At 45.6% G+C, this 26,135-nt stretch overlaps 3 protein-coding genes across 3 annotated transcripts; 2 read left to right on the forward strand and 1 right to left on the reverse strand.

The window, feature by feature from the left end:
- Positions 1 to 1,089: 1,089 nt before the first annotated feature.
- Positions 1,090 to 14,711, forward strand: JPT1 (Jupiter microtubule associated homolog 1). The gene is made up of 5 exons (XM_090059457.1): positions 1,090 to 1,249; positions 4,523 to 4,668; positions 5,353 to 5,450; positions 7,689 to 7,713; positions 13,719 to 14,711. The coding sequence occupies exons 1-5, from the start codon at positions 1,194 to 1,196 to the stop codon at positions 13,865 to 13,867; spliced, it is 474 nt and encodes a 157-aa protein (XP_089915583.1). The 5' UTR covers positions 1,090 to 1,193; the 3' UTR covers positions 13,868 to 14,711.
- Positions 14,712 to 15,424: 713 nt separating this feature from the next.
- On the forward strand, positions 15,425 to 21,866 carry NT5C (5', 3'-nucleotidase, cytosolic). Its single transcript, XM_090059458.1, has 5 exons — positions 15,425 to 16,315; positions 19,999 to 20,099; positions 20,182 to 20,242; positions 21,506 to 21,620; positions 21,717 to 21,866. Exons 1-5 carry the CDS (start codon positions 16,124 to 16,126, stop codon positions 21,857 to 21,859), a joined length of 612 nt encoding a protein of 203 aa, XP_089915584.1. The 5' UTR covers positions 15,425 to 16,123; the 3' UTR covers positions 21,860 to 21,866.
- Positions 21,867 to 22,530: 664 nt separating this feature from the next.
- On the reverse strand, positions 22,531 to 26,098 carry ARMC7 (armadillo repeat containing 7). Its single transcript, XM_090059459.1, has 4 exons — positions 26,014 to 26,098; positions 25,310 to 25,391; positions 24,468 to 24,611; positions 22,531 to 22,878 (listed from the first exon to the last, which is right to left on the reverse strand). Exons 2-4 carry the CDS (start codon positions 25,374 to 25,376, stop codon positions 22,541 to 22,543), a joined length of 549 nt encoding a protein of 182 aa, XP_089915585.1. The 5' UTR covers positions 25,377 to 25,391; positions 26,014 to 26,098; the 3' UTR covers positions 22,531 to 22,540.
- Between the last annotated feature and the right edge of the window lie 37 nt (positions 26,099 to 26,135).

Below are 26,135 nucleotides of genomic sequence, written 5' to 3' on the forward strand. Positions count from 1 at the left end.
TACTCCCAGCTGTGGCCTCACTAAAGAGGGGAAGAATTATTTCCCTTGATATACTGGCAGTGCTCCTACAAATGCAGCCCAGATATCGAAGCGGCAGTCTCTTGGCAGTGCTGTTTTGAGCCTAGAGCAGCCTGTCACCTATAATCTGCTTGGGTGTATGGTGGTTTACTGGTGCACTGCTGGGCATTGGGGTGAGACTGGGTTTTGTGAGGCTGTAGGGCGGGTGGGCGCTGTGCTGTGCAGGGGCTGATCCAGGCTTTTGGAGGGGGTGCAGTGCATCACCACATACCACACACCACATTTTTTCTCCAGTTAAAATATAAGCTTTCCTAATCTATTTGGGGGCTTGCCTTGACCGATTCAGTTTATGATCAAAGCACAAACAAATACAGCTCCTGGAATGTGCTCGAATGTGCTCGATGTATTCAGTTTAAAAAAAAAGATGACAAACTAGGCACAAGGAGCTGTCATGTCAGGCAGCTGGCTTTAAGGTTTGGGTGGCATAGGAATCAAAGGGGGGGTGTGACTGCCCCTCCCCCTGGACCCATCCCTAGTGCTGTGATGCCAGGCTCTCGAAGTTTGCGTCATAATATGATGAGTGACGCCTGGAGGTGACGTCATTGCATTACACTGTGGGGTGGTGGTGTTTCCCAGACAGTGTTCTTGCTTTGGAGGGTTGTTGTTGCGATGCTAATGTTAAAGGTTCCCCCCACTGCGGCGCAGCTACTCCCAGCCCGACCTCGCCCCTCTCCCGCCCCCTTTTCAGGGAAAGCTGGAGGGACTACGCGGATTTTTTTATTTTTTTTTGTCTCGCCTCATGTGTACTCGAGCCAATCAGAAAGCGCTTTACATGAGTGACAGCCAGCCTTGCCACTTGCCAACAAAGAAACCGGGCATCACAGGCAGCCCGTCACTGCTGGGCTGGCCTATTTCTTCACCAATCACATGGGCGGAAGGGGGCAAGGCGGGATCTAGCCCGGAGTGGCAGACCCTTGCCCAATGACGGTCGAGGAGCGGGTTTGAACTAGCCAATGCGGTGCCACGCGGGGGGCGTGTCCAGCGGTGCCTATAAAAGGGGTTGCCGGGGCGGGCGGTGGCCGCAGTTGTCATCGATAGCGGCAGGAAGAGGAGTGTCTAGCCCCGGCAACGGGACCCGTCGGCCCCACTGGGGAGTTTTTCCATCTCTTCCCTCCATGACCACTACCACCACCTACACGGGCATGGACCCCAGCGGCAGGAGCAGCTCCAGGTGCGGGCGGGACCGCTGGCCGTTACCGGGAGGTGGGGCTACTGGGACCACCTCCCCCGCCGGGGTGTCCGGGGGCGCCTCTTCCCCTCTGCCGGGCGTGGGGCCGGTCCGGGGGAGGAGGCCACGCCCACTCGGGGGGGTCTGCCCGGCAGGGCGGGGGGGTCCCCTCCGCTCCGGGCGGTGTGTGAGGATGCGCGGCGCTGCCTCCTCGCCAACAAAGGATGGAGCCTGCCCCAGCCGGGCTTCCCTTCACCCCCAGCCGGGCTTCCCTTCACCCCCAGCCGGCCCAGGCCCGGGGCTTGTCCGCTGCAGCCCCCCCCGCCCCGCTGGGTGGGGCGGGGCGGGCTCCATTGTCTCTCCGCTCCCCCCGGAGAGAGCCAGGCGCATCTCCGCAGGGCCGCTGTGGCTCAGCCCATTGTGCAATGAGTCTTTAAAAATTATAATATTAAATAAAAAAAAAAAAAATGCTGGCAGATGGGGATTTCCCAGGGAGGGAGTGTCACTTTTTCCCTTCATTTCTTCCCTCCCTGGGATCTAAGCCTGTGGCGTTGCATCAGCTGGTCTTGGGGGTGGGGGTCGTAACTGGAGCCATTTTGACAGGCGAATCGGTTCTGCGAAGGGGCTGGGGCAGGCAGGCGGGGAGGGAAGGGGGTGCAGGAGCAAGAGCTGGAAGGCGAGGAAGCCATTGCTGGGCTAGAAACAAAGGAGAACTTGGATGGGGAGGGATCGCTTTGCCTTCCCTAACTGTGTGCAGCGGTGCCTGCGAGACTGCAGCAGCGAGGTGCAGGGTTTGGGGGGACGGTGCAGAGAGTCCGGTTTTCAGACGTTTTTGGCAGGACTCTGCTTTGAGCAAGGAGCTGCTTCCTGTTGAGGATGGGGGACTTTAAATGGGCTCTAATACAAGAGGGTGGAGATGTCTGTAGAGCTGTAGCTGCGTTTTCAGCATCTTAACTCGCCTCACCAGGTTTGCTGCGTAGTGCTAGCACTGGCCCTTTAAGTGTGACTCAACTGTTGCAGGGCAAAAGCGAACTCGGGAGCTTCCGTGTGGATTCAAGAGCTGTTTGGTTCAACTCTCGCGGGGATGACTTGATAGACTAACTGGGCCCTAATACTAAAGCTGAAGTTGTGTGGCTTGCATACTTGTCCTTCTCACATCTGTTATTTCAGATGACTTCATTAAGATGTCATAACTGCTTAGGAAACTTTTATGATGTCAGTCATTAACTTCACCAGTGTCAAATAGGAAGATGTAGATTGTGGGAGCAAGCACTTGTTTAAATATTCTTTTCTAAATCCTTTTACTGCATCTGATGTAGTGTGCTGTCACCTACGAGAGCTTATGTCTTTCTGAATGAATGAGCATTTAAGGTGCTGCCCTGCCTTCTGCCTGACTTCAGACTGACGCTGCTAAAACTAACTACATCTTCCTAAGAACTGGTGAATGTGACATGCTACGTGATACAAGAAAGGAGGTCTTGCCACTTTAGCATGTTCCCTGAAAGGATTATTGCTCTGGAAAAGTAACTTTTTTTGTTTAATCAAGGGGTACTCTAACTTGGTGAGCTACGTATTTCAAAAGGGAGGGAAGGAAATTTTTAAAACATGAAATCTTAAAAGATTCCTGGATTTCTTAAGAGGATTCTTAAGCCACTGCATCTTTCATAAATAACCAGCAGTGCTGTGTAGCAAGTACATGACAGCTCTCTGGAGAGGAATAAGGATCTCTTTCTAAACTTGATGCATTTGTAGGATGTTACTAGTAACTAAATCACACCTAAATAGAACATTGGCAAGCCACATTTTATCTGCCTTTGAGTTTAGCAGGCCTCCAAAGCGACTTGTTTTGTCCTTAGTGTCATAGGCTAAAGGGCTAGGAAGGTCAGAATTCAGTTTTTAGTAATGATCATCCAAGTCCACAAACACAAGTTTCCTTTTCAAGCTCTGTGGTATTCCTAGTTGAATCTACATGGTGAAATCCAACAGGCCTTTTTCTATTAGGAACAGCATCAAGGGCTTCCTAACTGCCCAGGCTGCCTTAAAAAGGATGGAAAGCTCTCTGCTTGGCCTCTGTATTATGGAACTGTCCATTTTTCAGAGCTTGGATCCAAAATTCAGGTGGAACCCACGTAATCTGGTACACTGAGGTCGCATGTCAGCATTTTGAATTCTGCTTAAGAGCTGGTCACGTTTCTCACCTAGCCTCATTCATTGTTAAACTCCTAAATCTGATCCTCTGGTTTCATCACCATTCATTGTTAAACTCCTGAATCTGATCCTCTGGTTTCATCACCCTTCTGATGAGTTAGAGGAATGTTATGCAGAGAGAATCTGCAGCCCAAATTTTCACTTTCCTTGTGGACTGTAAGGAGGAAATACCAGATAGGCTGATTGAAAGTCACTGAAAAACCTGCCTTGCTTTTTTGGAGGCATGGACCTGCTTTCCCTGCTCCTTAGCAATTCTTCCTCAAGGCTTATGGCTTTCAAATAACTTGTTTTAGTTTAAAGCTTTGCAATTAAGTTACTCATTCAATACAAGAATCTACAGCAGATTACCCTTTTTTTTTTAATGGAACAGCTCTAAAGAGAAGAGTCCAGAGCCCAGATGTGATCAGTGATGGTGTAAAGAGTTGTGGGCTTGTGAGCCAAACTTGAGTCCTTGTCATAGCATTCACTTTGAGGTTCATTTCCATTCAGTTCTCTAAAATGGCTATTAATAGTGGGGAAATTGGGCCTAGATATAAATGAAAACCCCTTTTTGGCTCAATTTTTTGGGGGTGGGGGCTGGGATCCCTTCCATTGACCTTGGTATATAAAAGAATAAATAGAACTGGTTGTTTTGTTAGCTTCCTCTGTTAGGCTGTCCTAATTTTTAGTGTTTGAGGAAAGGATATATTGAGGCTTCTGTGATTAGCCTTGAGCCAAAGGAATTACAGCAGTGGTACAAACTTGGTTATATTGTTCTAAGTGTTGTATTTCAGTCTTGCGATTTTAAAAATAACTCACTTTTAGTGCTTGGCCCCTGGGTACCAAGAAGTATAGCAGACAGGTTACTTGCATTGACCACTACTGTGAATAGACTGTGAAATGTAACCATCTTGCATGGCAGCCCTGAGTCACTACCAACCTAGCCTGACTCTTAGTTTTGTCACCGCTTCCCAAAGCAGTTAGTCTGCTTCCTCACCCTGTGCCTTTTGGTTTGTCAGCAATACTTCAATGGTGATGGTTAAAATGCTCAATATATAAGGTTGTGAAGTCAACTTTTTTCCCCTCCAGAGTACTTCGCCCTCCTGGTGGTGGATCTAACTTTACCTTGGGCGGCTTTGATGAGCCAAAAGAGCAACCAATGCGAAGGAACAAAATGGCATCCAACATCTTTGGGCTTCCTGAAGAGAACCCATCTTCTTGGGCTAGCTCAACAGGTAAAGTTTCACTATCTGGTTTCTGCATCCAGTATGTGACTGCTTAAGATCAGCTTTGGTGTCCTGGGTTGTAAACTACTAGCAAGTGAGGTGGAACAGTCTCTAGGTGGGGTGCACATCTTGATAGAGTGTGTTCTTGTGAATAATGGAAAAGTTAATATTTTAAGAGTGCAAATCACAGATAGTTGGTCATAGAAGAAATAGCTTACCATCTATCTAAACTACATCTATTGTGTGTACGGAGTACTCTAATGTAGTGAGCTGTATAGAAAATTGGGGACTGGCCTCCAAAAGGGTTGGCATCATTAATGTTCTTTATTGGATTACACTGTGGACTCCCTAATGTAGAGGGAAGGTGACCCCATAGTTAAAGCACTAGATTCAGACTGGGTTCAAATCCCATTGCTATCAGAGCTTCCTTTGTGCTTGGAACCTTTCTCTCTGCATAAATAGAAAAAAATTGTAGTATTTGCCTTACAAGGATGAGGTTGTGATGATGGACTTGTTCATGTTATGGTAATGGCTCTCAAACACTGCAGTGAAGAATACTGTGGAATTTCCTAAACAATTGGGATGGAATCTTTGTCTACTAGGACTTCATTAGTTGGGAGTAAGGCTTTAGAGATTATGGCTCGTTTCCCAGTTAATTGACCTTTACATCTCAGCTAAAACATGTGCTTTCAGGAGCCATGCCCAGTGGTGTCAGAGAAAATTGTGAATCATCTGGCCCTCAAAGAAGAAACTCATCTGATGCAAATTGTGGAGACTTTGTAGATCAAAAGGTTAGTGACTATATCAAAAGCCTGATTTTAAGATGTATTACTCTTCCATGTTGTTGACTGGTTAATCACCTCTGGTAAGATGGGAAGAACTTTTTTTTTTTCTTTGCTCTGTACTCCACAGCTTCCCTGAAATCTCCATTAATTTCTAATGCTGTGCAAAGTACAGGTTTCCCTCACTTTATGTGGGTTCTGTATGTGTCCATTTTGCTCTTATGCAATGATCCTTTTAATACCAAAAAATTGTTATATGTGGGGTAAATTCACTCTTACGTGATCGGTGTGGTGGAAGCCTGCAGTAAGCTGCTTTGTGCAGTATATTGTAGGAGTGACGCGCACCAAAATAATATGTAGGTCTCCTGCATGAATCTGTGCTCCTGACTCATTGTCTGCGACGTGTTTCTGTAGTTGCTGTCCCCATTAAGGTAGTGCCCTGTGTTTGTGTGTACTGTCTGCTGTTGGCGAGTACCAAAATTGTCATGTAAAAGTGGTAGAAATGGGTTTGGGGTCAGTATAGTTGATGTCTTGGAACATATCCCTATTTGTTACATTATAAAGTGGGTTCCCTTTATGCAAATTCAAGTTATGCACTGTTTTCCAGGAATGCATGCACAGCATAAAGTGAGGGGAAACTTGTATTTAAACTGAATTCTGAATTCTTAAACTGGGCGCTTGCTAAAGTAGGGTCTTGGTGGATAGGACAGCCCAGGAAGAGGTGAAAAGCCTGGCCTCAGCTACAGGTTCACTACCATAAATAGTGCTTATTTTATGTTTAAAAAAAACAACAACCAGCAAACAAACCCATATACAGCTTCCTTAATGAGAACAGGCTGACTTCATGCTGGAATGTAAACCAAATAGCCTGCATACTGACATAATGCCTTTTCTGCTTTAAACTGTATACAAGACCTAGTTGCCAAAGGGGTACAAAGAGCATGGATTGTGCTTAGTACATGATTCTGAATCGGAGGATAAAAGCTTCTCTTGACAGCCAGAAGGGGAAAATCTAAAGCTGACTTTGTATTTACAAATTTTACAACTGAGGATTCACAATCCTAGTGCAAAAACGAGAATTTTTTGAAAGCTGTGTAGGCAGTGTAGCTGCCAGATAATGATGGCCAATGCTTATGTTGTCCTGGTGGCCTATTCCTATTGTTGCTCCATGTTTAGCTAGTTCACATTTATTGTTGCTAACAAAGGATGAGTTAGAGAGCTCTTCAAACTCATTAGTGTGTAAAATGTTCCTAATTTGGAACATGGCAGCTATAAACTTCAGTTGGCTGTCGCAATTGAAAACAAAAGTAAGCTGTTTGTTCTAATTCTGTTATCTTAATTGTATTATATACTATATAGCCAAATGAGTAACTTTTCAGAGAATGCTTTATTTTTGTACAGTAACTACAATTGCAAATGGGGGGATTTAAACTAGTGGTATGGGCTCAGTCAAGTATTTAAGGGACACATCTACTTTCTTGAAGCTGGCTGTTTATTTGTTTAATCCTGACTCGGCTTATCTATTGGAACTGTACTGTGATAGTCACTGATATCAGATGCACATGTACCAGCATCACTAGTTCCTGAGACTCCTCACTTCCCAGTTGGTCTGCATGAAGGGAAATGCATTCTCTTACACTTTAGGCCCCAACCTTGTTGAGCTATTCAGATACTAATGGAGATGGGGACACTTCCAAGTTCTCTTGCTGAAAGTGCAGTTGAGAGCTGGTGAACTCGACTTCTAGCACCGTTGGGGATTTCATGTTTTATTTACACTAAACTGCCTGTGAGAATCAGCAGTGGGACTCTTCTTGCATGCCAGGGGCCCTACTCATTTCCTTTGACCACTACTCCTGTTTTTGAGAGTCTTGCTTCTGCCCACTCAATCCTTAAATGACTCTAAACAGTGACCACCCCACTCATGTGTAAAATGATGCATTTCACTTGTTTGAACAGTTGACAAACCAAGGTGCTTCCAGAGGTGTGACTCAATAGTATTCCATTTGATCAACAGGAAAACACGGTCTTCAGTAATGCCTTGACATCTGACTTTGGAAATCTAAACATCCTGATGTTCGCTTTATTTTCCCTTGCAGCCCTGTAATTCAGAGGACTATCTTGGGTATAGAGAGCCATGTTGACTCTGTCTAGTGACCGTCCCCAAGTAAGGCAGTCAGGACATGCCGCTCAATATCAAAATGCCTTGTAAAATACAGGAAATAATGTCTCTTTTTTCTTTCCCCTCAGGGAGGGGAAGCTGTTGAAACTTTTGGTGAGTAACTCCTTGTTTTTATAACTTGTAAAGAAATTGTTCATATTGTAAAGAAATTGTTCATAAGGACTACACTTTTGAGGTGATGGAAGGGAAGGATGGTGGTTGTCTAGCACTAAAGGTGAAATTCAGCTTGTCATTATTTCCTGAACCCTTCAAAAGTTTAATGACCAAACTACTTCTAGAGTGTCTTTAATATAGGGAAATGGAATCAAATTGTAGTATGTCCTGTTCTCTCTCACTAACACATTGACTCTGGTAGTGTTATTGGATGCTTTGCCAGCCAGTAGTTTAGTGCTAGGAAGATTTAAACTTGGGACTAATGGGTTAACTTGCTACTCCTGTTACAAGGGATATAGGGATGGACAGGGATCGGCACTAGCTCTGTTAAAGTTATGATATGGCGTAGCACGTGATGTCTTCCTGCATTTTATCTAACCCAGGAACTAAATTTTGAGCTTGGATTATGGCAGCGGTAGAGCGCTTCAAGAATAGTGATTTAGTAATCTTGATATCTGAAGATACCAAAATATATATTGCTTCTACTAGGATTTTGCATTTTATATTTTACAAGACACCTGTAAGTAACTCGAATTTGGCTTCCTATGTTGCTAAAGCTTGGTATTAAGTTCAGACTCCAAGCAATACAAATATTTGTATTGCTGAATAAAGGTAAAGTTTCAACTTGTACCACCGCATTTTCCCCAAAGATGCAAAGACTAACTTAAAAGTAACAAAAGAAATGTTACATGATTAGGTCTATCTTGTGTAGCTGTTTGCCCAGGATGTACTTTTTATTTGTTTGTGTTTCTAATACAGGCAAAAATTATAATTTAGTTGTACAAGATGTGCTTCCTTGAAGGCATCTTTCTATAAAGACTTTCTCCCAGGCTAAGGGTGGCTCCCAGAGTCCCTAGAAGAAAGTAATCGGTCACTAATGTTGATCTGGTTTTAAAACTTCATGGTTACCTGCAGAAATGTTCCATTTACTCTAGACTGGAACTATGCTGTTTTAGCTCGGTCCTGAGTTGGACAGTATTTGTATGCTTGGGACCAAACACTTTTTTTTTTTTTTTTTTTTTTTTTTTTTTTTTAACAGTACAACTGCAGAGGAATGGAACATTGAATAAGTTACATGCTTATAAAACTAACTATTTTAGAGCACTTGGATTTCAGCTCTGTGACAATGTCTAAGACCATAGTATCTCTCTTGGTCTAGTACATGCCAGGTTTATTGGTTGTCATCACAACAGCTTTCCTGTTCCTGAAGTGAAAGCATGGTTCACATGGAGAGGCTGGCAGACAATATTTTGTCATTGGCACATATCTGGTTTAGGGGTCAGTCATTCTAGGGAACTGGCAGCTTGAATATTTATTCCTCTCAGCCCAGGTAAAACTGACTCCACTACTGTCTTGATATCATGTTTGTGCCAGTCTTGCATTGGAGCTGAAGCGTTTGTGTAGTGATGCATTATCAAGGATACTCAAGACTGATGTAGCATCTGAAATGATTCTTCACTGATCTTCATTTACTAATTTCCTTCTTAGCTATTGTTAAAAAGGTGATGTCCTTTATGATGATGATTTAGCAACCTGTTTTGTTGAGGAGGTGCGGACATTGGCAGAAACCTGTTGTAAAGAAGGGGGAAATATCCATTCCTTTGCCTGTCATTTTAGAATAGTCTCTTCCAGGATTGAGTGGAGACAATGCCTCTTCCCACCATTCACATTGGAAAGAGCCTGATTAGAACATTCATGTGATTTTTACTTTGGTACTTTGCAAGTGTCACTCTTCACACCTATAAGCTTCATCTCAGGAAGAAGATCAGCACAGCACTTACCACTTCCTTATTCTGAAAGGACATCTCCCAGGGGAGACATCGATCTCAGTTTTTCTTAAATACCTCTCAGTGGGATTAATGATCTATGACTTCTGGTAGCCATACAACAGGTGTTAGGTTTGGGTAGAGCAATATTCCTGACCTTGGCTTTTCAAATTTCCTTTATTTTCCTTTTAAGCTATGTCTAATGAATCTTGATTAGCACTACAATACTTCATGCATAATCCAGGGCCAGAACCTGATCTGAAGTGAGAGTATGAGTTTCAAGACCTTTAGAAATCGACTGTCTCTGTAGAGTAGAAACAATTATAGCTAATACCTAACTTATAACTGGTATCAAATGTCATTCCTGTTATGGTTCTAATGTTCAGAGTGCTAACTGCATAGCTGTTGGCATAGCTGATGCCACCTTCACTACTCCCAGATACTTAGTTGCCCATTTCTTATCGCTTGGAGTTTACAGCTGGTGGGTAGTTAGTTGCCTTCATTGACAGCTATCATTTGAGAAGCAAGTGAGAAAGCTGACTCTGAAGAACAGTTCAAATAATATTCCTGAAAAGTCCTTTTTGGGAGTTGTTTGCTTTTCCTTCCCTCCAGTCTGTTCAGGACTGAGGATTAGCATGTGTGGGGATGGTTGATCATAATAAATAGTGAGAACGCAGCAGGCAAACCATTCAGATTAAACCTGCTATCATTGGAGTGCATAGAACCCAGCCTCTTTTGCATGTCTCTGGAAACTTTATCCCTACTATCTTAGTAGTGTAAAAACTTGTAGAAGAATGAACTCATTCAATGCTCCTCTGAGGCAGGGATAAAACAACATTTTCTAGATGGGGCTCTGAGGCACTAATTCAGAGACCTGTCCAGGGTTCCACAGGAATCTTGTAGCAATCCTGATTCTGAATGTAGCATCTTTTGCGTTCAGCATCTTATCAACCAAGTGATTCTTTCCATAGTTATTGCTGAGGTCAGTGGGTTCCATGTACTTTACTAGTTAACCAGCTGAAGAGGATGAGGTGGTATCTAATGCTTATCTAGTGTGTAAGCTTCCAAGAATGTGGACATGAAGATGAAGATAAAGTCTGGCATTTGGAGAACTGCAGAACATTCTGACATGTCTCACAGTATTCATGAACTATTTCACTTGAAGTGCAGACAATGGAGCTTTCAGCTCTCTGCAATGAATCAATGGGCTCAACTGCAGTAGTTTCAGTTCTGCTGAGTAGGCAGACAGTGGTATGCATGAGTTATGGAGGGTGTAAGCCAGAGGTTTCTATAGAATATAAAAATCCACTGCCTGGTTTAAATGTGCCTATGGACTGGTAGCTCTGAGCAAAACCTATTTCTGATTCTATCTAGTCACTTGTCTACATTAGTTCTTTTGAAATAAACGTGAGAGCAAAGGCTGTTACTTGCACACAATTTAGCCAGTTTAAAAAGGGATGCATTTCTTCTTGGACAAATACAGAACTCTGTGCCTCTCTTGCTAAAGCACTAAATTGGGCAGTAAACTACTAGTAGCCTAGAGAGTTGCCTGCTACTACATCAGCATGCCATCTATCCGTCAGCAATTGCTGTAGCTCTTGCAAACTTTGAAACCAGACTTGAAAGGGAAGATGTCATTTGGCGTTTGTACACATGCTTGTGCTGCAGCACTGGGTGCTTTTAAAAGCTCCCGGCGCTGCGGTGCATACATTTGTATAAACGATGAAATGCGCATCAGTGCTGAGAAAATAGTGGCAGTGTGCTTTTGAATCTAAAATGCATCAAAGATGTTTTAGTTCAAAAGCGCACTGCCGCCATTTTCTCAGTGCCGTCGCACATTTTGCCACTTGTACGAATGTATGCAACGCAGCACTGGGCGCGTCACCTCGCATGTGGAGCAGACTCAATTAATCAATGTATATAAATGCCCACTGAGACCACTTTAGATGTGATCCATGCTGAAAACTTGACCTATCTAAGCCTGCACTTTTTTAAGTAGTACATTAGTAAGAACTTATTTCAAAGGTGCAACTAATCAGAATCCTGGTGCATTAATGATTTTGTGTAGGATCCATGCTAACCCAACCAGTTCCAACTGTAGTATTATTAGATACTGCAGTTTTTCCCACGTTAAAAATCATTAATCTCCTTTGGATTCTTGGAGCATGTTATGTATTCCCGTGAATCAGTTAAATAGAACAATCTTTTTCATCCTTGGTTTCTTAATTCTGTAAGATAATTAATTAAATGGTCTTTGATTTTAAATTGGGGAGGGGCAGTGTACGGCTGGCCAATCTCAAGACCTGAACTTTGTCCTACATAAATCTTGTTAAAACAAGACTAGACACTAATAATTTCTACAGTTCCTGAAGTGTATTGCAATGCATCGCTTATCTTCCCATCTAATTACAGTAAAGCCCATAGACTTATTGCTTTTAATGTTTGCAAACTGACTTCAGTTATTGCAAACATTTATTTATTTATTTATTTATTTATTTATTTATCTTTCTGAATAGCTGAGAACTTGGAGTGGGCTGGGTTTCTGTCTGACTTCTTCTGAACTACTTGGTAAATCTCCTGGAAGGCTTTTGACTAAAATTTGGGATGTCCTTTTGGTCACTCTCTTTTGTGGTGGGTAAATGGATTATAGACTAGCTTCTTGGGTATCATAAACAGAAGGAAGACTTGTTTCAGGAATAATACCTGGAAGTATTCCCAAATTGCAGCAGAAACTGATCTAGGTACATCACTCCTTGGCATACATATTGAGAAGTGAAACTTCTCCCATTCTCAAATGTCTTAATGCAGGCATTGGCAGAGTAGATAACTGACTATAACAAACACCAAAGCAATACACCATACTTGGGCAAAGAAACTCTTGAAGTATTGCATGAATAAGGGTCCTGTATGTGTTGGAGTCCTGTAATTAAATTTCAAACTGCAGAGTACACCCCTCCCCAGAAGTGTATGGTCAGGCTTGAATCTTTCATCTTCATGCTGACTTGATTGAAAGCTCTGGCACTGGGGAAGCTAAGGAAGGAGTATCTCCTCACTTGATTACTGTTTTTCAGCTTGCTGCTTTAACTATTACATTTGCATCCTGTTTACAGGCAGTCTTTGGACTCCGGGACATAATTGGTTCCTGAAGAAAACTGTCTTAAGTCGAAACATTGCAACTCTGAACCAATTTTCTCATAAGAAACAACGTTATAAATGGGGGATTGGTTCCTGAACCCAGGCCCAATACCCTGTCTTCACCCAAACCCCCCAGAATGTTGTATTCTATTTTATATATGAGTAATATAGCTACATAAATGTATTATTGTAAATAGCAATCATATTGATTTGGAATGACTTCTTTGATGCGACTTTGCTGGATTTTTTGAAGGGTTCTTGGCTGGAGTCTTCTCAGGAGTCTTGACTGCAGGTTTTTATGGAGTCTTGTCTGCTTTCTTAAAGAAAGTGTCCAAGGCAGTTTAGACAGATGTTCTCCAGGGAGATGAGTGACGCAGTGAACTTGTTTGCTGGCGTGGCGTGGCATAGCGTTGCATCAGATCAAGCGTTGTCGAGTCAAAACTGACGTCATAAAGTTGAAACGGTGTCAATTTTATAAATGTTGTAATTCCAAAACCTACCTTGAATGTTGTAAGTGGAGGACTGCCTGTACTTGCAAGTACAGAGCTCAAGTTCAGCCCTACACTGTGGTAGCTTTGTTTTTAGCACCTGCTCAGGCTTCCACAGGAGTTGTTACAATTATGTCTCATGTTGATCCACAACATGTATGACTGCATGAATTGTGGTTTCTTGGCAAGAATTACTGGCAGGTTGCCCCATTTGGTAATAGGACTAGTAGAGTTCCTAAATGACAATATCCAGGTGTAACATTTGATAGTCCTTTGTGGAAATGTATTTGTAGTATTTAGCTTCTGCTGGCAACATGGACTCATCAAAGCTAAACACTAAAGCAGGCTTGGGAGGAAGCATAGCTTTTGCCCTCAGAATGCTGATCTATACAGTCCTTCCGTAGCCTCTGACAAAGTGAGTCTGAACTCTCATGCCTCTATGAACCAGTTGGTTTCCAAGGTGTCACTCTGCCCTACCTTCTGTCTGTTTCCTCTAAGAGGAAGCCTCTGCCTTTTCCCCTTTGCTGCATCAAACACACGTCTGTCTTTTTTCTAGAAAACACTGAGGCCGACGTAGAAGCTGTCCCGAGCCAGAGTGAAGAAAAATCCCTGCCTGCTGCACCTGTTCCTAGCCCTGTAGCACCAGTACCTGCACCATCCAGGAGAAATCCACCTGGTGGCAAGTCCAGCCTAGTCCTCGGTTAAACCTGTTCCTTCCTGACTGTTTTGAACTCGTGTCTGTTTCTTTTCCCCCCATGCTTGTGAACTGCACAACTTGAGCCTGACTGTACATCTCAAATGTTGTTCATTAAAAAGAAGCACTTTATGTACTCCATCTTTTTTTTAAGTACAACTTTTTTTTTTCCCCCTTCTGTCCTGTCTCCCCTGGATCTACTGGAAGTGACATGAGTGTTTTCTCTAGTGATAGACTTGAGGGAAAGCTTTTGAGGTATAGTAATGTATTTCAAAGGGGACTAGATTTGGTTCTAAGTGTGGTTAGAGGGTTTTTGTACTGAGGTTTTTAGAACCCCCTTAGTTTCACAAGGGTCTACAATCCTGCATATACAGGCCAGCAAGCAATCGGCAAGAACTGTCCCCTCCACCACACACAATAACTGGTTATCTAAGGTTTCATTGACTTCCTTGTGGTAAATGTCTTAAGCCCCACTGTGCCATACAGAACTGTATAGTGTGGTGCTAGCTTACGCCATGCTGCCTTCAATGAGGAGTATCTGAATGTTGGACCATTAAGTGGGGTATGTGTGCCAAATACAAGGTGAATGAGTTGCCTGTCCTAATACTGGGGAAGGGACTCTTGTATACAGGAGACTTCATTCAGTGAAGGTGGAGTGAGGAGTGGATCATACAGGAGTGAATATTTGCATACAAATCTACAGGGCATTTTATTACAAATGACTCAATGCTGTGCATGATCATGCTGGTGCTTGACCATGAGGTGGAAATCTCATCCTTTAAAATGTGTGTTGTAATTTCAGAAAGCTGGACTGTTGCTTAAAAGTAAATAATATAGACATTTTGAAGCAGTGTGTCCTGTGTGGGCTTTATTTTGGTGCTCTTGCTTATCTTGCCTTTAATATACAGGTACGACATCCTGTACAGGAAGGTGTGGGGACCCCTATAGTGGACACTCCTGCAACCTGCTTAGTGAGAGGAAAAGTCTTTTGATCCTACATCAACTGGAATTCAGTCCAGCTTTGGAAGTATGGTGGCCTTTTTCATAAACGGATGAACTCCAAGTTAAACTTGATTCTTTAGGATGCATTTCAATTCAACACATTTCTTGTGAAAGAAAAAACAATAGAGATTAGACACACGATATTCTTTCTGGCAGCAGTGTATGTAATCTCAAACCCCTGCTTTTCAGTATGCTCATTCACTTTTTTTGTCCATTGTCTTGAGCCAAGAATTGGATTTGAATATTGCTTGCTGGGATTCCCCTCTAGTATAGCAAGCATCAAACATGGGCTTAATCCGGAATAGCTTTGTATTTTAATAGCTACACTTCCATCACTGTGTCGTAAATCCGTCATGCTTTTCGGATAATGTAGGAAAGCCACTTGAGTGCTGCCTCTGAAATTTAGTCAGAGAACGTGACTTTCTTTACTACTTTTTTTAAGGAAGAAGTGAACTAATTACTGACACCTGCCTACTCCTGTTAGACCAAAGCTTAATCACCTGTCCATTCTGCTCACTTGCACTTTTGTGGTGGCTGGGGTGAAAGTGTTCCTCTTTGCTGACACGTACTCTAGTTCTAGCCTTCAGTCATGCTAGTGCCACCTTTCTTAAATTCCTTTGTACTCTTCAGAGGGCTTCATTTAGTTCACTGTTCTTGTTCCCTCTAATTTTCACTTCTTAAAAGATGCACGGTTATCCACAAGCTGTGTTCTTACTGATTTGATTCCTTAGCTGCTTTAAAACAATCCTGGTAAGATAAAAGGGTAGTAACCCCACTTACTGCCTGGGGTACCAGTACGTTACCCTGCCCCCTCTCTAACAAAACTTCTGCCAAAAGCCTAAAACAATGCTTGGCTCTACCATGCTACATGCAAATGGCAGAGGGAAGTAGATACCTTCTGCAAGCTGGCAAGTGCCTCCATGCTTGTGCAAACAGCTTTGCACCAGTCTGACTTGGAGGAGCCTTGGCCACCTGCTCTCCTCCGCCTGGGGGAGCTCCAGCAAGCTCTCCCAGGGCCTGGCCTTCATTTCAGCGCATGGCCTCTGCCCGTGTAGGTCCCTCAGACTGACCAAAGGCTGCAGCTGCTTTAAGAGATGCAGCCTCTGCTGAGGCCAGGGGCTAGGGCTGGGAAGCCCCTGCCAGGCTGCGTTGCCTCCCGCTGCCCGGGGGCTCCCCCACCGCCCTCATGAATATGCATGACCGGGCCCCGCCCCTCGCGGTTGAGCATGCAGCGGCGCCGGCCGGGCCGCGCGGTCTGAGGCGCCATGGGCTCGGGCGCGGGCGCGGGCGCGGCGCTGCGCGTGCTGGCGGACATGGACGGGGTGCTGGCGGACTTCGAGGCCGGCGTGCTGCGGGCCTTCCTGGCGCGCTTCCCCGGCGAGCCCCGCGTGGAGCTGGCGCAGCGCAGGGGCTTCTCGGTGCGGGAGCAGTACCGCGGCCTGCGGGAGGACCTGGCGGTGAGCGCGGGGCGCGTCCCCCGGGGGGTCCCGCAGGCCGGCTTCCCGCCAAATAGTGCTCGGGGCTTGGCGGGTCGCGAGGACCAGAGCAGGAGCCGCTTCCGTGCCCGGGCCGAGCGCCGAGTCCCCCAGGGGCTAGCGCCCTCCACGTGCGGGTCTGAAGCCGAGCGGGGGCGGGCTTCCGGCTCCCCTTGCTTTTGCCGCATCCAGCGGGGGGATGGGGATGGCGCCTGCTCTTCAAAGCGGGCCGGGCTTGCAGGTAGGAGAGGGCGCGTGAGGCGCCGGTGCCCGTGATGGTTTTACCTGGCTCTGTTGGACACCAGAAACTTGCTGAACGAAGAGGACGGACCTGCTGAAAAGGATGGGAGTTGATCCTGGGTGTGAATCCCAGCCAGCTAGGCAGATCCCCTGCGGTGAATGGGTCTGTAAGTGGCTGGAGTGACACCGTTGTATAACATCCTTGTTCGGAGAGCCTCTAATCCCCGAGCTCCTTCTCAGCTATTCCTGACCCACAGCCGTCCTGCTCAGCCCCAAGAGGTCTCAGTGGGTTACAGAGCTGACTTTTTCTAGATGAAGAGTTTGAATCCAGTTGGGCTCAGTCGGGACAGTTGGCTGCGACTCGCCCCATTCATTGTGTTTGCACTCTGGCGCTAGGTGCGGTAGAAGCATCTAGCAAAATGAACTTGCAAAATAAATTGCTCCTACCCAAGAGAATTGACAGGTTTTGGGGTTTTTTTATTAACATAAAAGCAAAGTGGCTGGTGTTAACTGTAAGCTTTTTGGGATAGAGAGGTGTGCGGGCACATACAGCACCTAGCACCATTGCCATCAAACACAGCTGTGACTTTGACAGTCGCACTGCATTTATTTTTCCCGCTGGCTCGCTGTTAAATCCGCTCAGTACTCTTTGCTGTTTAAATGCTGTTCTTCTGGGTTTTTTTGTTTTTTTTTAAAAATACTACCCTCTTGCTTCTCAAGCGTAGGTGTTCCCTACCTCCAAATGCTAGCTGTGAATTCTATCGATTCAATATTGCCTCTCTCCTCTTTATGCTAACCCTTAAATTGGCCTTTGTGCACATAATGAATGCTGATGACTCTCTCAAGTCTTTCATGAATGTTTGTGTGTTCATTTTGCACCGGTGACGCACACAAGGGGGGATAGGCAGGTCAGCTAGAAAGGCAGCAGTCCTGCACGCTTGGATATGTCTAATCAAAGGCTGCCAGACTTCTCCAGAGGACTATTCACCCAGAACTAAGCTTTCCAGCCTCTTCGGTAGTATGGGTGTGAGGGAGTGCAACGATGGGTTTGCAGCTCTGAAGAATGAATGTCTTTGTGCTTTGCCTTTTCTGTGCTCACACGCTTCTTGAGGTAGGGCCGACTGGACACTGCAACTAGGTGCGCAAAAGGGAGCTTTGTCCCTGTGGCCCCTTCAGTCCTGTCTGCTCATACGGTGACTGCCCTGGAAGAGGTGAGGGGTAGCAGTGGGGTGTGTGAAGCCAGTAGTTGTCTGCACTGAGACTAGTGGTCGTTTGACGTGGGCCACTGCACAGCCACCAGCCAGCAATTTTTATTAAACCACCAGCCAGAGCTAGATTCAAACCAGTGAACCTCTTAATAAAAGATGCTATTGAGGTATTAAAGAAAATGAGGAACAGCGTAACTAAATGACTAGAGGGCCAGGCAATTCCCAAGGAATGGGGCTGGGCAGAGATTCCTCTGTGCCATGCAGCAGCCCTGCTATCACTCAATAGTAACTGGCTCATTTATCCTCTTGTCCCTATTAGGGGCAGTACTGGAGTGTCATCTGACAGTAAATGCTCTCTTTGCTTTATCATTGCCCCTTAAACCCTGCCTGAGTGTCAACTGGAAACTGCCTCCTTTCCTTCTGCAGCTCAGTTTCCCCTCACAGGAGAATGGCATCAATCATATGCATGCGCCCCCCCAGTATATCTGGAGCAGTTGCACGAGGGGCAAGAGAGAGAGAAAGACCCTGCACACATGGTTCACTCCTCCCCTGTGGGTGTACTCCACTGAAAACAGCCAGGAGCTGACCAGGAGTGTCCTGCAAATGAATTAGGGAGGGCAGGGAGGAAAATGTGCATCAGAAACAGAGACAGAAAACCCATTCATCTGGTATAGGCGCCAGGCCAAGTGGGAAGGGGCCTGTGCTTCCCAGTGAAATATCCCAGGCAAGCAAAGGCTACCTTGCCTTATTCCTCTCACTGGGGGACAAAGATGTGCTGGCCACCCACTTCATCCAGGCTGTTCCCTGCCTCCTGTGCCCCAGGCCATTCCCTGTTCCTGTGGCTAGTGATGCCAGCTCTGCATCTGGGGCGGTGCTCTTGCTGGGGATGATCTCCATCACAGCTTCAGCCCTGAGCCAGCACAAGGAGACCAGAGCACAATAGTGAGTCTGGGCCTTAGTTTAATTCAGAAGCAGAGAGATAAGCAGTGACTAATTAGAGAGGCATGTATGCTTCTTTAGCTAAGTACAAAACTGGGATCTGGAGCAAGGGGCAGTGTTTTGTCATGTGCTGTTACCAGAGCAGAGTCCTTTAAACCTCCCTTTATCTGTGATAATGGAGATAACATTTTCCTGGGAGCCTACAAGGATTAGTTGCCACAAAAAGCTAAGTACTACTGAAATGTCTTTTGGTGATGCAGCAAGTCATGGAAGGAGATTGCATTGCGCTTAAAGCAATCACAGAAGCCCTTGGTTTATTTCAGCCTCTAAATTCACGCCCTTGCCTGTAGTTATGTGACAGCTGGTGAAAAACCTGTCTGGCTCATGTTGGACTATGCAGCCTTTGGCAGAAGGCACCATTTTTCATTCCCATCTCAGGAAAGTCTGCCCTTGTCCTTTCATTTACAAATCCACACCTGGTTGTGTTACTGCAGCCAGGCTGCTGACTAGCCTATTTGAACAGAGGCAGCAAGCCTTGGGGTCCAGATGCCCTATTCCAAACCCAGGAAGTTAGCTTCAGGTGGCACCCTTCCTGGCAGGGCCAGCATAGCAGACATGGACAGGGAACGCTGGAAGAAGCTTGTGCAGCCTCTTGTCTCTGCTGAGCCTGTTTGAGGCTATGGGGGCTCTGCTACTAGAGCTGTCAAGGAACAGTCTTAATTTTGCATTTGTTCAGCTTAGCCACAACCTTAGCACCTCTGAAAGGAAAATGTTTGACATGCTACCCCAGTAGGACAGCTGTCTTCATAGAAGCCAGGTTCCGCTGTGTTACAAGCACAATTTTTTTTCTTGATGCTGGATTGAAAATCTTGGAGAATGACAAAGCAAAGTTTCCTCCATACTAGAACGCCTTGCTCATGGTCTGGAGAAATCAACTCTGAAGTTCCCAGAGTAATGGAGTCTCAATATCCCAGTCTGTCCTTGGTTCCTGTGTTTAGGGTCCCAGCTATCATGTCTTTTCTTGGGAACTAGAACAGTAACTGTCCATGTGCTTCATGTGAGACATCAGATAACAACATCCAGTCATTATCTACCTGGGCTGGACTTGTCTTGACAATCTATTGGTGAGATTCTGCAGTCCTCTTTTAACCACCTTCTCTCCCTGGAAAACGTGGACCAGAGACCCATCTGAGGTTGAGCAATATGCAATGGATAAAGAGAACAGCTGTCAGGCTCTGAAAAAGTAAATGTTGCTAATTTTCCTCATGTCTCTTCCAGGACAAGATAGTCAGTGTGTATGAGTCACCTGGCTTCTTTCTGGGACTGGACCCAATACCAGGAGCCATTGAAGCCATGAAGGAGATGATCCAAATGAAGGAGTAAGGACCCTTTGCAATGCACCATCCTTTTCTATTATCTCATACACTCCTATAACTAGTAATTGAGACTCTTTCTTTTTAGCACTGAAGTCTTCATTTGCACAAGTCCCCTCCGGAAGTATGATCCTTGCATCCCTGAGAAGGTAGGAGAACTCTTTTTTTTTAAATTTTGGCTGGGCTTTGCAGAAGCAGCTTTTAGCACTGTACAGACCAGTGTGACCATAGCCAGTTGCTCTAGAGGGCATTCAAACATGCCATCAGAGGTGACTGTCCATCTGAATAGCTGCCAAAATAATAAGCCAGCACCTGGGACCTCAGCACTTAGGCTGGGCTGCATCTTTTTTTTTTTTTCTTTAAAGCATCTGAGCCCTATTTATCGGGAGCCAGAATAAAAAAGAAACCATGCTTTAAAAATTGCCTGGCTGCCCATCTTGCAGTAGCAAGAAATGGCACAGGACTAGGAGATGGTACAAGAGCAGATGCAGTATGGGCCAGCTGGACTTTCAGCACGTGCCAAAGGCAAGCAGCGATTCTGGCGTACAGAACTCTACATAGGAGGAACCTCATCTGAAAAAGCCAGCAGATTACTCAGAGCACAGAGGACTAAGACCAGAACTGCTCTGGTTAGCCACAACTGCCAGATAGGAGTGTAGGGTGAGAGAAAGGTATTAAGTGGACAGGCTAACAAGTTATAGCATGGTAAAAGGGGAAAGTGGTTGCCATGCTTCAGCTGATCAAAAGTAACTAGTTTGTGTCCACTCTTTCCTGCAATAGGTGGAAGCAAAATTGGTAATTTTAACAGCTTGATTAAGAAGCAAATTTTCCTTTAGTTTTGCTTTCTGCACAACCGAGCAGACTTGATTACTGCAGATCAGCTGACATGCAAGAAATCAACCCCTTTCCTCCCCTGAAGCCTCTCTCTCAACTTGGTATAATTTATTCATCTCTTCACAGCCTTTTAAAAGGTATTTTTGGCTTTTGATTACTGGAGATGCTTATATGCCAAAGCCTTGAGTCTCTTCTCCTGCTGCCTCCTGTCATTTAACTTTACAGAATACATTGGAGCTTCTCTTGCCTTAAGTTGGTGAAAAAAAGAAATGAATGAATCTTTACGTATTTGAACAGTTTTTAATAAAGCTGGATGTAATTTGTGAGCTCCGGGCAGATGGCCAGTACAGGTCTCCAACTAGATGAAGTTTGGACCTCTTCAAAGCAGTCCTTACTAAAGTCTGCTGGAAGTACAGGTCAAAACAAGCCATTTTGGCATCCAAACCACAGCCAAATTGCAGGGTCTGGAAGGGATACAGACAGCCTAGCCTTGAAGCCTGAAATATTTAGGCTAGGAGCTGTCTGGTGTCTCCAGTGTGAAAGCTGCTAGGTCTAATGGCTTGCTCTTTCCCCTACAGTACAAGTGGGTGGAGAAGCATTTGGGACCCGAGTTTGTGGATCGACTGATTTTGACCAGGGATAAGACCATCGTATCAGCCGACCTGCTGTTTGATGACAAGGACACCATCCAAGGTTTGGGAAACTTAAGGGACAAAGTTCACATGTGATTTACTGCTGCTTGGGGAGGACAAAGATGACTGACTTCAGCTTCTCCCTTGGTCTTCTCAGGTGTGGAGCCTAATCCAAGCTGGGAACACATCCTGTTCACCTGCTGCCATAACAAGCACGTGGAGCTTAAGCCACCACATAGGCGGCTGCAGTCATGGGCTGATGACTGGAGAGCAATATTGGAAAGCAAACGCAGGAAGTAATGGAGAAGGGAAACAGTGCTGTTCACATCGCAGATGGAAACAGCTGGGTTGTGAACTGGCATTCAAGTCCCTTTTGAGGGAATCACTTTGACATAGCTCAGGCAGCACCAAGGGCTGACAATACTAAATAGGGAATGACTCCCAAACTTTGAGTCATCACAGATGTGCATCTCCTTCAAACTTTCTGGAACACTTGCCCTATTAAATTATTTCACCTTGTCAGAGAGTTGTGAAGGATTCCCCCTCTGGCTCAATAACAAGAGGAGGAGCAGCTGCTTGTAAGGTCTAGTACCATGTTCTGGGATGCCTGGGTGAAGGAGGCAGGGCACTGAACTCCCAGTCATGTATCCTGCCACCCACTGTGCAGTGACAGGTAATGGTGGATGTAAGAAAGTCAGGTTTAACAGCACTGGCATTTTAATGATCTAATTTGCTGGTCAGAGCTTATTTGGCAGCTTACCCTCTACCAGACATTACCTGCTTTATATTTAATATTTGCTCTCGCAGCCCAGCTCCCTCCCTCCCTCTTTCCAAACAAAGCTACTTCCATCTGAATGCTTTTTGCCCCTTCTACTTGGTTTCATCCCTCTGGTCTGTGCCCAGCAGCTGTAGGCAGGCTCTGAAGACAGGGCCAGCTCTCTCAGTTGCTACCCCAAGCTGCTTGCTCTGCTCTGTGCTGCTTCAGTCCTTTGGGAGGGGGATCCCTACCGCACTGTGTTTGCTTAGGCTCCTGGCCTCCTCGACCTGCACAGGTGCACAGTAATCCTCGAGGAAGACCACTGCCAGATTGCTCAACCTCCTGTTGGCAGAAAGGGAGAAACGCAACATGCACTCCACCACGGGGAGAGCCGTGATCTGTGGGCGAGACTGCGGCGTGGTCAGGTACATCAGCGTAGTGACTGCCGACATAACAGTCTCCTCATTCGAACTGGATAAGCAGTTTATGATGGGCTGCACCCCATTGGCCTCCAAGATATAGTCCTTGTTGGTTTTATCCAGGCAGAGGTTACAAAGACCACCTGAAATAGAAAGGACGTGTCTAGCATCTACTAGCAACACCTTACCTCCGACATTGAAGTTTCAAGCTCATTGGTGCAACCACGCTGCTCAATTCTTTTGTAAGGCTTATCTATATATGAACTCAGATGACAATGCCTAAATTGTTGTAACATGTTTTAGTTTGGTGAAAGTTTGGGTAAGGACATGCCTGTATTTGGGGGTGGAGGGCAGGGGAAGTTACTTGAGATGTCTTGCTTTAGCTGCTATTGACTTAGGTCTTTCCTTCAGGGAGACTTTCCTCTAGAGCAGTGAGAGAGAAACCTTTTAGCCATCTAAGTCCTGGGGATGAAATGTTCTAATACTGCAATAGCAATTGTATAAAGTACATAAAATCCCTAAGGCAAAGCAAGGGTTTACACATCATTGACACCCAGATCCCAATATAGAAAGAAATGCTCAGAACGTTGTTTTACAAGCGTTAACATGGTATATATCGTCTGCCTCCTGGTCTGAATTTACTCTCGTGTCCTTCTTCCTCAAAGGGAGTTTTCAACCAAAGCACTCGCTCTTCCCTGTGGCATTAGGGGGCACTGTGCTGTCGTAGGTAACATCTTTTTCATAAGAGAGAGACAAAACCCTGGTCACTAGAAATCTCATGGCAACTCTTACAGATGGAGGGTTAACAGTCCTAAGAGTTCAACTGAGCAGTTACCCTGTTTCACCCCAGAGGTAGCTATAATCCAGTCATCAATAAAGCGGTTTCTAGAAATCTCTTTGCTACCTCATACAGAGGATATAGGGAGGCTTAATTATGTGATCTACTGATGGAAGGTGTTATTAAAAGTAGTATGTCAGTACTAATTGTGTTTACAATATTTGATTACTATCTGTTACATGGTGCACGGGTAAGGACAGTACTAACCTGTCAGGCATCCCACACTAACAATGGGTGCTACTTGCCTGTAGTCCTGCCAGAGGAAGTTGTAATATAGATGGGACCCAGGGGTATTTAATCATCCAATCATCTCACCCTGTTTACCACTTGGGATTAAATCTGACATTGCTGGCTCCCAAGTTTATATTTAGCCCATGCTGACTCACTGTAATGGGATTGTATTATTTGGTATAAAACATTACCATTAACTGCTGACAAAAGCAAGAGTAATAAATGAATATTGTACTTCCACAGGCTGTCTGCCAAAACCTTAGCTGTTCTCAATGACTGTCTTATGCAACAGAGACTTCCCTTAAAAGAACTGTTAGAATTGAGTTGTTGTTCCAGTATTGAGGGACTGGCCTAGTCCTATAAATATGTATTTTGTTACACTGCAGCATGCTACTGAAGTGAAGGGGAGACTTGTCTCCTTTCCTGCCCTCTCATCCTCCCCTCACGTTGTTCCAGTTACTCTATTCTAGAGAGGTTCTTATCGCCATTATGTTTGGCTGCCATCCAGCATTTCATTAAACAGCACATTAATATCTGTTACACGTGGCTCATTCTTTCTCCAAAGCTCAAATGGACCACTGGGTCGAAGCCGTGAGGCTGGCATCCCATAACTTGCCAGTGCCCTACTAGCACTTCAATAAGTGTTTTAAATATAATCCTTACCAATTGCGAACTCCACAAGAGTCTCCTTGTCCTCCGTGAGCGCATCCAGGAACAAGTCAAGGACTTGAAGCTGCCGGAGATATTCATAATTCTTGGGATCATAGGCAAAGTTGGCTAAATTAGCCAGTACTTGTTCCTTGGCTTCTGCAACATAAAAGCAGCTTCAGGTTCAGGAAAGGGACAACTGATAATGGGGACAAGCTATAACTGAATCCACTACAATGTGGCAGTAGAGCAGCTATACTGCTGCAGTGTCCTACTTTGGCTCTGGAGCAGTGGTTCTCACACTTGTTAATTCAAGGCACGCCATGGAAAATGCAAACTCACCTTGCGCTCATTTTTTTGACTGGAAAAAACAATCCAGCAATTCTGCAAAGAATTCAGAAAGACCCCAGCAGGTCACAATGCTTTTGACACTCTGGATTCCTATTTGAAATCTCTTGGGTTTATTTTGTGACTCATGCAGATTTGTTATTGCAATGGCACCCTTATAAGGATCACCCAGCACGCTGGCTGAGAATCACTGCTCTAGAAGCTTGTGTTCACGCCTTGCTCTTGGCTTATCCTGAAGACTACTCCCAGTTGGCACAGTGGAAAATGGGCACCTGGTCATTCAGGCTGTGGTGTTGAATGGGTAATGCCAGCCACGTCCTTTTGTGTACTGCTGGCTGCTGAAGATGGTGTGCCAGTCCTGGACTATCACCCCCGCTATTAGACCAGGGCAGACCTTTGATTTTGTTCATTCAGTGCACAAGGGAGAGGCAGATCAGCCTGATCTGACCCAGAAGCTCAGCAAACACCTTAATAAAATAAAATTAAAAAGTTGCATCCCACAGTCTCACCTGAACTCTCCGTCACTTGAAACTCAGTGACAAGCGCCTGCAAGTATTCAAGCCGCCCCAGATCCATTGGATCCTACTGATTCTGCAAAGAGAACAACAGCGCTTTATTTTGTAGGGCCCTGGAGTCTCCCATCTTTGCTCCTAGATTAATACAAAGATGTCTGAATGAGTGTTGAACAGTCCCTGGATTTTCTTTTGAGTCCCTTCAGAGTGCCCAGGGGAATCACACGGGGTCCTCTGGCAAGTGTTAACCTCATCAATACTTGGATCGGGCTGCTGCTAAACACAGCGGGGCCAAAACAGGGCTGGGGACAGCTGCAGTTTCCCTGGCTGACCCCCACAAGGATGTTTTGCTCTCCCAGGACAAGTGTGGCCAACTTGGCCACGGGCAGCCTGTGTGGGTGTGCAGCAGATGGGGCAGGGAGCAGAAAGAGCATCAGCGGGGGCTGGGAGCAGAAAGCAGAGCGGCAGACTGGGCAGGGAGCACAGTGCTGGGAGCAGAAAGAGCAGTCGATTAGGTAGGGCACAGAAAGCAGAGCAGCAGTTAGGGCTGGGAACAGAAAGCAGAGAGCACAGTCCATGGAGCAGAAGGCGGAGCAGCAAGGGAAGGGCCCGGGGATGGCGGGCCCTGCACCCAGGACTGCGAGCGCCCGACGCTGCCCCGCGCGGGGCCCGAACCGGCGATCCGGCGGGCGGGGACTCACGTGGGACAGCGGCTCCCCGCCGGCTCGCGCCTTACAAAACAGAGGGCAGAAGTGACGTACTAGGGACGCTCAAGGAAGGGCGGAAGCTCCTACCAAGAGGCTGGGCCGGAAGTGGTTCCTGT

This window comes from Crocodylus siamensis, chromosome 8 (genome assembly GCF_052110815.1).
Source record: "Crocodylus siamensis isolate JL-2025a chromosome 8, ASM5211081v1, whole genome shotgun sequence".
NCBI lineage: Eukaryota > Metazoa > Chordata > Crocodylia > Crocodylidae > Crocodylus > Crocodylus siamensis.

Excerpts from the sequence above, each read along its gene's own strand:
- JPT1 (XM_090059457.1), top strand. The coding sequence starts at position 1,194 with ATGACCACTACCACCACCTACACGGGCATGGACCCCAGCGGCAGGAGC. Across the intron at positions 1,250-4,522 it reads AGCGGCAGGAGCAGCTCCAG|AGTACTTCGCCCTCCTGGTG; the intron begins GTGCGGGCGGGA and ends TTTCCCCTCCAG. Across the intron at positions 7,714-13,718 it reads GGAAGCTGTTGAAACTTTTG|AAAACACTGAGGCCGACGTA; the intron begins GTGAGTAACTCC and ends TCTTTTTTCTAG.
- NT5C (XM_090059458.1), top strand. The coding sequence starts at position 16,124 with ATGGGCTCGGGCGCGGGCGCGGGCGCGGCGCTGCGCGTGCTGGCGGAC. Across the intron at positions 20,100-20,181 it reads GAGATGATCCAAATGAAGGA|CACTGAAGTCTTCATTTGCA; the intron begins GTAAGGACCCTT and ends CTTTCTTTTTAG. Across the intron at positions 20,243-21,505 it reads ATCCTTGCATCCCTGAGAAG|TACAAGTGGGTGGAGAAGCA; the intron begins GTAGGAGAACTC and ends TTTCCCCTACAG.
- ARMC7 (XM_090059459.1), bottom strand. The coding sequence starts at position 25,376 with ATGGATCTGGGGCGGCTTGAATACTTGCAGGCGCTTGTCACTGAGTTT. Across the intron at positions 24,612-25,309 it reads TCAAGTGACGGAGAGTTCAG|AAGCCAAGGAACAAGTACTG; the intron begins GTGAGACTGTGG and ends TTTATGTTGCAG. Across the intron at positions 22,879-24,467 it reads TCTTGTGGAGTTCGCAATTG|GTGGTCTTTGTAACCTCTGC; the intron begins GTAAGGATTATA and ends TTTCTATTTCAG.